At 36.9% G+C, this 14,476-nt stretch overlaps 1 protein-coding gene across 5 annotated transcripts; it reads right to left on the bottom strand.

Annotated features, from left to right (window-relative positions):
- Positions 1 to 218: 218 nt before the first annotated feature.
- LOC121265072 (chromatin-remodeling ATPase INO80-like) lies at positions 219 to 13,594 on the bottom strand. Of its 5 annotated transcripts, XM_041168531.1 has the most exons (24): positions 13,189 to 13,594; positions 12,842 to 12,929; positions 12,206 to 12,593; positions 11,678 to 12,110; positions 11,293 to 11,493; positions 11,006 to 11,116; positions 9,996 to 10,405; positions 9,789 to 9,897; positions 9,546 to 9,626; positions 9,303 to 9,475; positions 8,500 to 8,625; positions 7,917 to 8,078; positions 7,756 to 7,813; positions 7,106 to 7,336; positions 6,649 to 6,795; positions 4,884 to 5,444; positions 4,512 to 4,772; positions 4,310 to 4,417; positions 3,833 to 3,927; positions 3,525 to 3,681; positions 3,054 to 3,251; positions 2,640 to 2,795; positions 572 to 880; positions 219 to 502 (listed from the first exon to the last, which is right to left on the bottom strand). In XM_041168531.1, exons 1-23 carry the CDS (start codon positions 13,246 to 13,248, stop codon positions 581 to 583), a joined length of 4,614 nt encoding a protein of 1,537 aa, XP_041024465.1. In that variant the 5' UTR covers positions 13,249 to 13,594; the 3' UTR covers positions 219 to 502; positions 572 to 580. The 5 variants fall into 5 exon arrangements, with proteins under 5 accessions (XP_041024465.1, XP_041024464.1, XP_041024466.1 ...); XM_041168530.1 differs by having other exon boundaries at positions 219 to 880; XM_041168532.1 differs by having other exon boundaries at positions 219 to 880; positions 13,176 to 13,593.
- Between the last annotated feature and the right edge of the window lie 882 nt (positions 13,595 to 14,476).

Raw genomic sequence — 14,476 nt, forward strand, 5'->3', positions numbered from 1 at the left:
TGCCATCCCTGAACAAAGATGACCTTTTAACCAGAATATAATATATAAGGCATTTGGAAAAGCCTAGCACTTGGATTCTATTTGCATATATATATATATATATATATATATATATATATATCTTCTTGATAAGAAGATATAAACTGAATTTTGAGAAGCGATTACATTGTCCAAACCTACGACAGTGAGAGAGACAGAGATAGAGATAGAGAGACTTTAAAGAAAGGGTATGAGATTTTGTCATTGAAATAACTTTCCTAACCTACGACATTTTTCAATTGAGGCTTACTTGCAAAATCAAGAATATGTAGTTTGTGCAGCCAAAATAATGAAGGAGAGAGGATAACGCATCTGTACATACTGATCCGCTTGTGCGCGCAGCAAGGGAATGTAGAACTAATTCCTCACAATATATACAAACCATCATTCGGCTCCACTTGCTTTCCAGTTGCTTCTATTATCTAGCACCCATGGATGGACCAGGAAAAAGAATTCCGCATCTCTGGTGGACCCTTGTAATTACTAATTGAACAGAACAACGGCCTGATCAATTAATGAAGTCTCTCTTTACTTCCAAATATCATGGAAACGAGTCTCCATGCTTCGAGATATCTTGCTCTGCTTCTGGTCTGAAAACACCAGAACCTAACTCGCTCATGGATGGATAATGGGTTTGCTCTGAAACACCCGTGGGCGTGCCAGTAAATGCTGGTTCAAGAGTTTCATTTACGCTCTTTGTTGGCCTCTTAGGCCTCTTGGGTCTCTGTGCCTGCAGATCAGGATTTTGAAGGGAATCATCCAACTCCTCGTCCATTGCTAAAGTCATCTTTTGAGAATTCCTTGACCTGGGCAGTGCTTGTTTGTCTGAAGCAGCCTTTCTCTGCAGATATATATATATAATTGTAAACAAAAATGAAAATCAATGAGAGTCCAAGTTTAGAAAAGCTTGCCATAAATATTTTGGTGCTAGGATAAGCCTAAGGTGCCAAATAAATCAAGAATATTCCTTAGAAAAACTGAAGATCGCAATGCTGCTCTTGAGATTTAAGGCCCCATTTGGATACAGAAACACTCTCAACCCATCTCATCATTACAACTTTCTCAAATTCTCGTATAAAATATAATAAACAATTCAACTTTTTCAAATCTTAAAACAATAATAATATTCTAACAATATTTTATTCAACTCATCTAAAACCATCTCATCTCATCTCATCTCATCTAACTATCCAAACGAGCCCTAATATTAATAATCTAGGCTCATAATCCAACTACCTAAGGAGTGGACAGATCCGCAGATCTCCATCCATCATCAATGTGGAACAGAGAAGCTATGAGACCGATCACCACTAGGTTATTTCTCATTTCGATTACTTCAGCAAGGTTTTAAGGAATGTCGTCAGGGTTGAGAACCGAACCCAGTAACTTCTTCTGGTTGTCAAACCATAAGAAAGGAAACAACACATGCTTTTCCAAACCACTTCAGTACACAAAGATCTCTGCTAATTTTGATTACTTATTTCGTAACAAATATAAATAAGGAATGTTTCTAAAATCTTAAAAAAAATATATAGACACGATACATAGGGGCCATTAATATCACTCCCTTTCTAGAACTTCTGGAGTAAATGCCCTCACGCTCTCCTGTTCTCACTCCAGAAAAGGTCACTTAGTTAAAGTCCAAGATGATGACAAAAATAAATGGTAGCAATAATAGTAATAGTATCCAGAGGCCTTGGCTTAGGTGGTATACTGGTGGACTTATTAAGGTTGGTGTTAGGTTTAATTCTTGCTTAGAACGGGGGAAAAAGAAAACTAGCACGACTCTATGAAGGTGGGTTCAGAATTATCCTTTTATCAGCCTCATCCCCTCCGCTCCTTCAGATTTATTCAATGCCCCCCCCCCCCCCCAAAAAAAAAAAAAAAAACTGGTAATTGTACAGTTTTCCACAGTTTTAAAAGAAATAATATTTCTTTATTTATTTTAGTTAATGAAAATTTGGGAGTGTCAAAGGCCTATAATCTCTTTGATTCTTTGAATATTTTGAAACATCAACAAAATAGAAACTGCTAAACTGAATCGCTCACTGTATTTGGGGTAAACGCCAACATGGACAGCTTGAAGAAAGATAAATTGATGGCTTAAGATCTGCCTCGGATGAATACATCAAACTATGAAGGAAACACAGTTACAGATAATAGGGCAACTGATGCTCAATAGCGCTCACTGCTGTCATGTCTCTTGCACAAAAACCAATTACTACCTCAACTCGTAAAAAATTACCAAATGTGTTCTATCAAAAAGTGAATGAATGAGATCTATTCATTTATTCACCTCAATCGATCTCATCCATTCATTTGGAAGGGGGATGAATTGAGCGAGGGCAGTGACAAGGTTGCTTGGGGAAGCCTTTGTTAAACATCTAAACCACAATAAAAACATGTTGACAAGACTGGTGTAATGAGGGCCCCACATCATACAGGGGATCCCCATACTTAAAAGGGATCCTTCGGAGAACAAAATTTATGGATCTATACCATTTTCAAACTACTTCCCATAAGGTTTGTTATCACGAAACAAGTGAAAGAAAGTTACAATCCCATTTTCAGAAAAACTAGTTTTGAAAGTATTTCGGTACCTTTTTGTTACTAGATTTTGCTCTCTCAGGATCAGGAGATGGCTCATATCCTGTACCCTGAGATTCAACGTTTGTTAGATCTTCCAAAGAAGCATCACCTTCTGCATCTACCAGTATACCCTTTGTCGAATTTTTTTTCTTTTGCCTATCCTTAACCTGTCAGAAGAAGATAATAATTAGAATATTTTGGTATTCCATTTCCAGAACGATAAAAATGAAACCACTATAACCGGAGTTTATTTCTTGTTCCCAGGAAACAGTTTCCTGAGAGCACAACCAAACAGGAGCTCCTCTCTTTCTTTCTTTTTGGGAGAGGGAGAGGAGGGGAGAATGTGTAAGGAAGAGAGTGGGAGTTCTAAGAAAATGTACTAAGTTGGAACTATTGACAGACAGATAACTAGATTCTGACCCCACCTGCAACGGAATTTCTCTCAATTTCTGCTCCAACTGGGCATCATCCAAAAGTAGAGATACAACATCCTCAGGAGCCAAGAGATCACCCTGAACATGACCACCCATCATAACAAGCTGCTGCACTGTATTTTTCTGACTTGCTCTTTGAAGAATCTTCTCTTCAACTGTCTCTTTACAAATAAGTCGGTAGACAGTAACCTACATCATGGAAATGTTAACCTGTAAGTTTAGATTGAAGAATCTGAAACAAGATTAAAAACTGTATGTTTTCTAACGAGTGTGGGAATGTGTCAGCAGGTGTATGTGTGTGTGTGTGAGAGAGAGAGAGAGAGAGAGAGATGCACGCAAGGAAACAGGAAATCTCCAAAGAGCCAAGAAAATAGATGGCATTACTGGGAGACTCGAACCATCCAAATGCCTGTGGCATTCTAAAACGAAAAAATTGAACTAAGGTGGCAAAAAGAAACTAACATCTTTTGTCTGACCCAGCCGGTGAGCTCTATCCATTGCTTGTAAATCCAAAGTAGGATTCCAATCACTTTCATAAAATATGACAGTGTCAGCAGCTGTCAAGTTAATGCCCAGTCCACCAGCTCTTGTACTCAATAAGAAGACAAAAATATCACTCCTGCAACAAAAAAAAAACAGAAGTAAATCATGGTAACCAACTCGTACAACTCAAACGCTTACCATAGATATGAGAACAAGCAAATATGTGTGTGTGTCCTTCAACTGCAGAAATCTATTAAAAAGTTTCCTGTATGTATATGAACTCCTACCGATGCTGGAAGTCTCTGACCATGTCTCGTCGATCAGTTATAGTTGAGGATCCATCAAGTCTAAGATATCTATATTTCCGATAGTTCATGTAGTCCTGCAAGTACATAAAGAGTCGTGAATGCCAAAACAGAGTAAGATTTCAATGCACCAACTGGCTAGCAAAATCAATTCATTGACTCAACTTTAAATCTCTCTCAACAAAGAACCTTTCCAAATCCAGGCTCCTACAAGCTCATGTGATAATTGAATCATGAGCTGATCTTTGGGTCACAACCAACTATATGGATCACAACACATGCAAAGAATTGTCCAAATCATCAACACCAATGTATATTAGGGCCCACCAATACCATGATTGTGACAAAAATTTATAACTCAAGATGTTAGGATTGACCAGAAATACTACTGATTGTGCTGAATTTGGGACAGCTCCATGTTAACTGCACAAGAAGATTAAAAAATAGAACTAAGAATACCTCAAGAATATTCAGCATCTTTGTCATTTGGGCAAACAAGAGAACTCGATGATTTTCGGCACGGAGACGTTTCAACAGTATATCAAGTGTTTGAAGCTTCCCAGAGTCCTATTTAGACATTAAATAAAACTTCAGGTTAACAGGAAAGAAAACGATATGGCAACTGAAGAACAAAAAAAGACATAGGAAAGAAATAACTCACGGTGAGTAACTTTGCTGGGTCAAAGCTTCGTATCGGGGGAGAAGACCCAAAAATCTTGTATGTCAGCTGAAGAGCAGGTTGTGAAACTGGTAATTCGGAATCAATCTCTTGAATTAAATTATGAGGACGACCATCAGGCTTTCTGGGTCCATTAAATTCAGACGTCCGTGCAAACCCAGTAAATAACCTTTTTATCCAGGGATCATGTAGTTCTTCAGACATTTTGTAAGCAAAGTTTCTGTCTGAGCAGTGGGCATCAATCTATACAGAACATAAAAATAGAACATGAAGAGGCTTCTGCAATATTAACTGAAATTTCTTGAAATGGAAATAGTAAGTAAAGAAGAATATAAATGAATAAATCAGGCATACTGGAGGAGCTCTAATTCGCGGGATAAATGTGTATGCTGAGTGAAGTAGCCTAGAATTATATAAAAGCCTGTCCTGATGAGGGATAACTAAAGCCTCAAATGGAGCATCTGCAGGCCCCGTAGCATATTTACTTCGAAGTAAGTTATTCTCAGATCTTGATGGCATCAATAACATCCGCGTCACAGCTCTCATATCCCCCTTCTTGAGGTAACTGCATTCAGGGTCATCATCCATGGTTTCCATAAGTAAATCTATGATTCCATCCAGGAATTTTCGGTCCCATCTCATTACAGAAAACAGAAGTTGCTCCATAAAAGAACCACTAGCCAAAAATGTAACCTCCGATGGCGACAAGTCCATCAAACGTGTAAAACCAAAAGTTCCACTTCTAACAGACAATCCATTTAAATTATCCTCCTGCAGGAATATGGATCGATAAACATTTTCTGGGGAGAACATATTAAAGTGTTTCTGATAAGATTCACCGGAGACAGCATGCCCAACTTCCAAGCAAAGAGTTTCAGAACCATGGGCACTTTCTAGATGAACTAGTTTCGGTATCTGAGAAGAAAAGGGAAAATTAGCAAACAGAATAAGCTAAAGTCAATCAATTACTGGAAACCAAAGCAGAGAAATGGGGAGACAAAGCACACGTGCAAGCAGACACACAAACACAAAACTTTCCCAACATTAATCTCCTTCCCATCTTCATCACAACTAGCCCTGAACCAAAAAACAGATTCATTGGAAGCATAGATACAAGTGCACACACAATCCATGTGCTTTGTGCATTATCAAAAAAATAGGTTTACCAACCCATGTAACATTTGCTACTAAACCTCATAATTATTGGCCCCATCATGAACGATGAGCTCTTTTAGAAACATTCCCAATGTGTATGCCTCATTATTCAAAAGCATGTGGTAGCTAAGAACAGGCTCATCGCAAAACAATAAGCAAGTCTGGAGTAGATTTAATTATAAGCAATCTTTGTATATATGTAGCTTAAAATTACATGCTTTGACATCCTAAAAAACTAGGGAAACCATTGGCATTTCATCTACAAAAAGTTGCCATGTTAAAAACTAAAATAAGCTAGAAAGAATAGAATATTTGAATTATATCTTCCTTTGAACCATCGCTTTTTAATATAATTTTGATCCCTCTCTTATATGTAATTCAACTGAGACTCATCCCTACCAAATTCGCTCAGTTTCTCATCTATACAAAACGCCAATAAACCATTTTTGTAATCAGTTTCTCACACAATTGCCGTATTAAGTTCTCAAATTATGCATGCTATCATAAATCTTTGAATAGTGAACAGTCAGAACACATCCAATTAGAATGCTTTTCTTTTTTCTTCTCTTTTTTTGGCAAAGGAACCATTAACTCATTTAAAAATCAAGATTTAAGTTAGACTTGGCAAGACAAATACCTCCGCAGTGTGCTATTATTGTTCTTTATGGCATTAAACTGCACTCTAGTGGTATTGCAAACACAAGGCATGTATAGTCCAAAAACTAGTTTTTGCACTTCTACTATTCATAAAGAAAAAGGCAGATTGAAATTGAGAGAGAGAGAGAGAGAGACGGTAGAATGTGGTTAAAATGGAAACATCAAGAATGCAAGTAAAGTGAACTACGGGAAATGCCAAACAATTAAGTATTTAGAAAGAGAGGCCTTAAGCATGAAAGTGAGCTTATAGTTTCAGCAATAGAAATACAAAGAAGTTTTTAATTAAGGGGCAGGAAGATAAATGTACCTTGTATGTTATAGGATTGTGACCTCCTGCATAATGTATGTCCTCCAACTCCCCAAAGGGAGGGGGCAAAAGAGAATTTGGGATCTTCCCAAAGTGGAGGTATGTGCTTCCCTCATTCCTCTCAAACAACTCTGGATGATTACACACCTACCATTACACAAACTACTCACATGTTATGGATGACATGTAAAACAGAAACATCTCATATCGCAGACACAAAATTCACGAAGATCCACGTTCCTTTTTTTGTAAGTAGAAAAGTTTGCTCAACAATCAAAAAGAAAGAGAGGCAACATCGAAGTATATAGAGCATACATCAGGTACACCTAAGTAGAAAAGGAAAGAGATTAAGAAAATCCCGGAAACTAAGATCCACAATTCTTCACATACATCAAATTTATACTTTTAAAATGAGGATGTGGAACAAAAGAAAGCCCCAATAGAAATGATGAAATACCTTTCTCAGCTGAATGACAATATTCATCAAATTTAGAATTTTCTTCTCATTAAGATGCCCGCGATGGCCATCAAACAACTCAGCAAGAGATATCTTGTTCTTAATAGCTTGATAAAAAGCTTGCTGCCGAGAACTCAATTTGCAATGCACTGTAACCTCGGTTTTACTAGTCAACTCAGAAACCACATCTGTTTTAACTCTTCGCAGCATAAATGGCTTTAGAATCGAATGCTGTAACGGCAACCAAAACATTAGTCAGAAAAATCTATTACGAATGCTAAAAAATGTTTAAGACTTTAAGACTTTATTTCATTGGTCGATTGTAATAGACTTCAATGGCATGAATATTCATGACTTCCTCATATCCCTAGTCTAACAACTATAGGTGTTGTTCTTGAATACGCCATGTGTACTTGACTATGCCTACTTTCTATTATCAACAAAATTATTATTTACCGATAAAAAACAGTTATTTTCCATATTAAAGGTCAAAAGTGAAGACAGCAGAGTTCATAATAGAAAAAGCAGCTGACAATTATTGTAGTTACTTTAAATAAAATACACATGTTAAGGACAGTTTATGGCAACAGGAAGATTGAAAATTTTATTGATTAGTCTCACAATAAAATTACTAAAAAGGGCAAACTCACCAATCTGTTAAGCTGGTGCTCATTCAAAGTTCCCCCATGCTCAGCATGGCTCTCGATTCTGATAAAATGCAACAAAAATCAATAGGAGAGAACATTTCAAGACTGTAGTCTGCAGGCTAAATTTACAGAAACGATGAGCTAACCTGAACAAAAAGACTCACCCTTTTGAAAACCACTCATTGAACTGTTCATGACTGTCAAATAAGGTGGGCATAATGAAATGTAAAAGGGCCCACAACTCCGCCATATTATTCTGGATGGGGGTGCCCGTTAGCAGCAAGCGGTTCCGACAATTGAAACTGAGAAGTGTCTTCCATCTTATACTGCCAAATCAGATATCCAATCAATACTTTTTTTTTTTAGTAAGTATCCAATCAATAATGATGAGAATACAAAGGATTAGAAATGCAAACTAGTCGCAAGATAGATGGTTAAAAAAGACTGGGAAAGATTGAGATGCATATACACTGAATACCATGCGATACTTTTTTGGTGACATGGAACCACACAAAGGAGGGCCCTTTAGTCCCACCTTTGGGGAATGAACCCCAAATACACGACCCCAGCCATCAAGATTGTGTATCAAGCCCAGAATATATGATTCTACAACTCATGCCAAGCTCGCCCTTTAACCAATAGGCTACACCTTGACAGTTTACTATGTAATTCTAAAAAAGATAACAGATTATGTAATATATCTATCTCATATACTAAAACCACTAAGACTAGAAAGATTAAGCTAACCTGTTCGAACTTTTAATTGCCTGGGCTTCATCTAACACCATGTATTGCCATTTCACACGCCGAAAATACTTCTCATCAGACACTAGCAGCTGGTAGCTGGTGATGAGAATGTGAAATCCTGCTTCCCTGGCAAGAAAAAGATGCTCACATTTAAAATACAAGATAGGCCTCCACACTGACCTATTGCTCAGGTTAATCAATGATTTTAAAAATTAAAGAAGGGCAACATATGTTTTTAACTGCTCAACTCTTCACATAAGGTGCATTACAAACTAACTCGAGACTGAAGAGTTTGAATACACTTCAAAGACATATTATCCGTGTGCCTCTATTGCAAGAATGCTACTTTTGGAGATGGCATGACATACATTCAAAGTAAGCTACTGATCAAAAAAAGTATATTCAAAGTAAGCATATCTGTTAGTTGAACAATGTGCTAAAAAATATTATTTTTCTTCATCAGTTGTTCACAATCATACAGAAACAATTCAAAGGCAAATATTTTAAAAGGAAGTATCACAAATCACAATTTTTTCCTTTTCAAATACATCAAGCATAGTGGCTCATAAACATGCGGGCACTGTTTCAGGTATCAACACCCAGGTTGCTCCAAAACTCATTGCAAGCTTATCAGTGTCAGAAACAGATATTCCAGTGTATGTCTCCATTATCATTTTTAAGAAGTTTCCCCACCCAAATATGGATTTGATAGAACTAAAATGCATCCAAAATTCCAAAAACAGTACATCATTGTCTTCTTTTCTAGCCAAAGTAAAAGAACAAGCAATAGAAAAGATAGCTACCTGCGGTACAGATCCTTAGGTTTGATCCTTTTCCTAAGAATGGTTCGATCTTGAAGCCCACCCCAATACGGAAGAGTTTTCATGTCAGGGCAGAAACGACTAACTTCATCATTCCAGTTGTTCAACACAGAAGCAGGTGCAACAACCAAAAAAGGCCCCCATATATTTTTCTCCTGAGCGACACAAGCAACAAAAGTTATTAGAGAGAACCTAAAACTATCAAACACAAAGCCGAATACTTACCTCAGCCAAATGAGCCAAAAACGCCATGGCCTGAATGGTCTTTCCGAGTCCCATCTCATCAGCAAGTATACCATTTAATCCCTGAAAGAAAAGGGGCAAAAAGAAATGCACTCTTGTTTACAATGTGACAGTCTTGATATGCAATTTTTCCAAGGGACAAGGGACCACATACATAAACAATCTAGAAAAGAGTAAAGAGAAAGATACTAAATTTTTAATATAGGGATTGTCTTGTCTCACAACCTGCTCGTAACAATTAACCAGCCACTGAAGACCTTTTAGCTGATATTCTTTAAGGAAGCCTTTAAACATCCGGGGTGTCTGAACTGTCGATGTTACAGGCATGGTGGAACTGTAAATATAATTACAGAAATTGTGTTATTTGACAAGAAAGGTTTGTCCCTAAGTGTTTAATAAGAAGGGGGGAGAAGAAAGAAATGAAGAACTTACGGATTATGTAGATCAATGTTACTAGCTCCTGCAACCTCAGATTCAGCAGCTTGTCGCAGCCTCGAGCATTCACTATCAAAGGTACTTGTTAACTTTTTCTGCTTAGAGACCGCATCTTGAGCAGCTCTAAAAGCCTCCTTCTTCAATTCAGCCTCCTCAAGGTCTTCTTCCTCATCAGGCTCCGCATCTGAAGAGCTCAAAACCACTTCTTGGTCGTTTAATTTTTCACCTCCCACAGGCAAAGCTTCAGAGGGCTGTGAATTTGACTTTTTTTGCATAAAATGACTGTAAAGTTCTGTTTGTTGAATAAGAAAATTGAGCCTTTGTTGTTGTCTCTTTGCTTCTCGAAGCTCCTGTTCACGCCTCAAAGCTTCAGCAGCTTCTCTCTCCTCTCTTTTCCTTACTTCTGCCTGTACACAAGGATAGTGAATAAGTATTTATGCAAAACTATTTTTTTTTTTAATAAGTAATCAATAATATATTAATAAAGATAGGGAAAGCCCAAGTACACAAGATGGTATACAAGAGATAAGACCTATCTAGGTCGAAGTAAGGGAAACTAGAAAGTCATGAAAATTCAAGCCATTAGAATCTAAAGCAATGGCCCATAGAAATAAAGTGCTGAAAAATAGAGTTCAAAGTTCCTCTGGAGAAAAATAGAGTTCGAAGTTCCTTTGGAGCGATCTCCAGAGGAACTTCGAACATACATAAAAACATATTCATGAAAAACTTGGGCCCATTGGATGAATAAGCATGTAATTGCAGCTTCATGCATGCAAAAAAGTTGTAACATTCAACATAAATATACATGAAAGAGAAGAGAAAATTAGAATGTAGAAAGGAGAGAGAGAGAGAGAGAGAGAGAGAGAGAGAGAGAGAGTGGGTGTGCATACACGCATGTGGAAGCCTGATAATGCTACATTCAGTCTCATTAAAACCACAGATAAAATTATCTAACCGCTTGTATCTTCATGAAGACTAAATTTCATAAAGGAAGTAAGGAAACAAACCATCTCTTTATCTACTCGCTTCCAATACAGCAGCATATCTCTAGCTAATTTCCTTGTGCGAATGGCAGCACCCCTCATCAGTTTAAGCGATCGACTCACCTTCATTTTCACCTGATAAAAAGAACAGTCGATACACTAGCTTCAGGATAAACTTACAAAAATAACAAAGGATAGATAGAAGAAATCGAACATTGCTTAAGTTTGAAGAACTGAAAACCACATCCCACATGGCTGGCACATGCTAATTGAAAATGAAGCATGCAATAAAAATGCAACATAATACTTGCCTCTCTTTGACAGTTCTCAGAGAACCTCTTGGCATCAATTAATTGCTTTCGATGTAAAGCTGTAAAAATCCTATGATGCTTCGGTATGTCTCTTCTTACAATGTTTACCCAAACTTTTCCAATCTTCTCCTTTTCTTCCTCCTCAATCACAGAAGGGTCTTTCTTTAGCTTTGTCTTCTTGGGCAGAGCCCGTTCAATGATCTGCAGCACAAAAGAACCAAAGCTGAATGGGAAAAAAAAATACCATATCATACCGTACACAAATAGAAAATGGAAGGCCAACTGTTTACAACCACCTCCCCCCCCCCCCCCCAAAAAAAAATAATAATAAAATAAAATAAACTCCAAAATATTTCATTTAAAATCCAAAAAGTAGTATATGAACCTCATATGTGTCTCCTTTCTCCAAAACCTTCACGTAGTAAACCTGCAAAACACCACCCTCTGACAAAATAGAACGCTTTATGTTTCCAGCTGCCCCTTCTGGGATGAAGGAATGCAACCCGATATCGGATACTTTGAGACTGAACTTGTGGGGCAATTTAGAAGCTGACAAGGCCTTCAATCTCGCATGAAGTGATTCATACTGGAGCTGAGGCTCCCCCATTCCTGCCCAGCTTCTAGGTCCAAGCCTTTTATTATTAGCCATCATTGCTGCTAAGGACCCCAAATCCAATGTACCCTTTAAGTAAAAATCCTCCACCTGGAAATCTGAGAAGCTTGGCAAGTTCAGTGACGCTGCTGACTTATCATAAGTAGGAGGAATCTTATATGTGATACCATCCCCAATATCTAAAAAAGCCGGTTCATATGTTGTTCTGCAAAAGGTAAATAAATGATAATTATCACCCAATATAAAAATTTGAATATGCTTAAAAAAAAGCACCTTAAAAACCCACAGGAGATGGCATACCTTTCACTGCCATTGAGAGGTGCAAAATCTGTTTCATGATAGTTCTCTTGTTTTTGACGATTAATATCATTGAGCCAGTCTGATATGGTTTCCACTTCATTAAATCCTCCTCGGTGCTCATTCCCCAGCTTCCTAGCTTTTGAGCCCAAATTACTCCTCGGAAGTGGAACTCCCATCCTGGTTGGTGCAGGACTTGCTGAGGAATCCTTCACCCTCCTCTTGTACTTCTGAACATGTTCTCCAAGCATTGATCGATACCTGTCCTCTGTAACACGTGTCCCATAATAACTTTCCTCATCCTCGTCGTCACTGTTTTCAGACCGCTTCCTTCTCTTTATTGATTCCCTTTCACGCATAGGCCCATTACCGTGCTTCATAATTGTCCCGCCTGTGTGTATAACCAACCAAACAGCACAATGCATTCATGCATACATACATAAGCTCAAATCTCACTATCCCAAGCCACTTGAAACCAATTCTCTCTCTCTCTCTCTCTCTCTCTCTCTCTCCATGTGTGTGTGTCTGTGTAGTAGGAGAGACAATGTTCTTCAAACAAAAAAATAAACATCCAATTACGAGACTCAATCCAGATGTTTCATTGTGATTTGAAGTCAAAGGATAAAGAACAAAGCCTACCTTGGCTACCTCTGCTCTCGTCCTGACTACTATTTCCATAATAATCAAAATCATCATCTTGTTGAGGAAGTTGAAAGTTCATCAAAGACTACAATATAACCCCACAAGGAAATAAAATATATATATATATATATATATTAAAAAGATAAATTCCTCGATTAAAAAAAATCTAAAGTAATAACCAGCTAACAATGAAACACAGGGTAAAATATCAAAATAATAAAATTTTTAAAAAAAGGACTTAAGTTCTCTAGAAATATATGGAAGTTGAACAAGAACATAAGAGGTAGTAACTTGAGAAAACAAAGAGAACTCATATGCGAAGAGCGAAAACCTATACGAAAAACCTCAAGATTGAAGAGATTGGAGTAGCAGAGTGAGTCCTTCGATTGCCTCCCGTGGTCCATGTGCGTTGGCGCGAATAGGCTCCAAAGCTGACCGTAGGAGACGAAACCCTAGCTCTCCGAAGAGCATGGAGAATTGGTCGATTGAGAGATAAAAAGAATAATAAAGCCCTAACCCTAGAGCAGTCCTGAAAGGACACGGGAAAGGGAAAGGAATGTGGGGTGCGTAGGGTAAGGTGAGGAAGAGAGAGTGATCGTAGATACACAGGGTGCAGGTGGCATCGCAGGTTGCTAACGTGCACAAAGTGGGTGACATTCGTTAACGTGCGCTACTTCGTGGTTTCCTAAATTCTTTTTATTTATTTCTCTTTTTAAATTAATTTCGATATTTGTTGGCCAGAGCGAGACCGGAGAGGAAGGTTTCGAAGGAGACTCCTCTCTCCTCTCTCCTCTCTCTTTTCTTCGGTGGCCTCTCTGGATCGCATCGGTTTTTTTTTTTTTTTTTTTTTTTTTTTTTTTTTTTTTTTTTTTTATCAGGATCGCAACGGTAATGATAGCCCGTGATTACGTGAATGCTTCGGGATCGGTTTCCTAGCGCCTGCGTCCGCTTTTCACTGGCAAACCTGTTTTCAATTTTTTTTAAGGGATTATTTTCAATATTCTATTACGAGGAATGATAATTATAGAGTATTAAATATGTGAATCATATAAAAAAAATTAAATATTTAATTGTGAAATTTTTTTTAAAAAAAGTATGTGATACTTGTCCAACTTGTCTAGAATTACTTATATTCTATTACTGAGTTTGGTATGTAGAGTACATATAGTAAGATAAAATTTATAAAATTTTATTTTTAAATCAAATCATATCGTATAAATTTTTTATTAGGTGGACCCCAAAAGCTCTAATATAAATATTAGATTATTTGAGTGTAATATATTAAAATATTTTTTAAAAAGTACATTTGAAAAAAATTATCATTTATACTTTTTTAAATAATATGAAATATAGTTTCAATTTTAAAAAGTTTATTAATAGATAAAAATATCCATATAACTTTTAGATAATTATAATTTTTAAACTTTTTATAGATATGATTATATGATCTTTTATGTCATTTCTATTTCATGCAAAAAAAATTTAATTTATTTCCAAATAAATGTAATATGTTTGAAAGTATTTTAAATATATAATTATCAAATAATAAATAATTTTTTTAATAATAAAACTTAAGCTATAAACTATATTTTCCGTTACAATCCCAAATATGCAGTTAATACTTAATGCTTA

Source organism: Juglans microcarpa x Juglans regia, chromosome 5D (genome assembly GCF_004785595.1).
Source record: "Juglans microcarpa x Juglans regia isolate MS1-56 chromosome 5D, Jm3101_v1.0, whole genome shotgun sequence".
NCBI classification, from domain to species: domain Eukaryota; kingdom Viridiplantae; phylum Streptophyta; class Magnoliopsida; order Fagales; family Juglandaceae; genus Juglans; species Juglans microcarpa x Juglans regia.

Bases quoted from the DNA above. Each gene is read 5' to 3' on its own strand.
- LOC121265072 (XM_041168531.1), bottom strand. From the start codon at position 13,248: ATGGACCACGGGAGGCAATCGAAGGACTCACTCTGCTACTCCAATCTC. The intron at 8,079-8,499 runs GTTAGCTTAATC...CTGATTTGGCAG, and splicing joins GCAATTAAAAGTTCGAACAG to TATAAGATGGAAGACACTTC. The intron at 5,445-6,648 runs GTACATTTATCT...TTTTCTTCTCAG, and splicing joins ACAATCCTATAACATACAAG to ATACCGAAACTAGTTCATCT.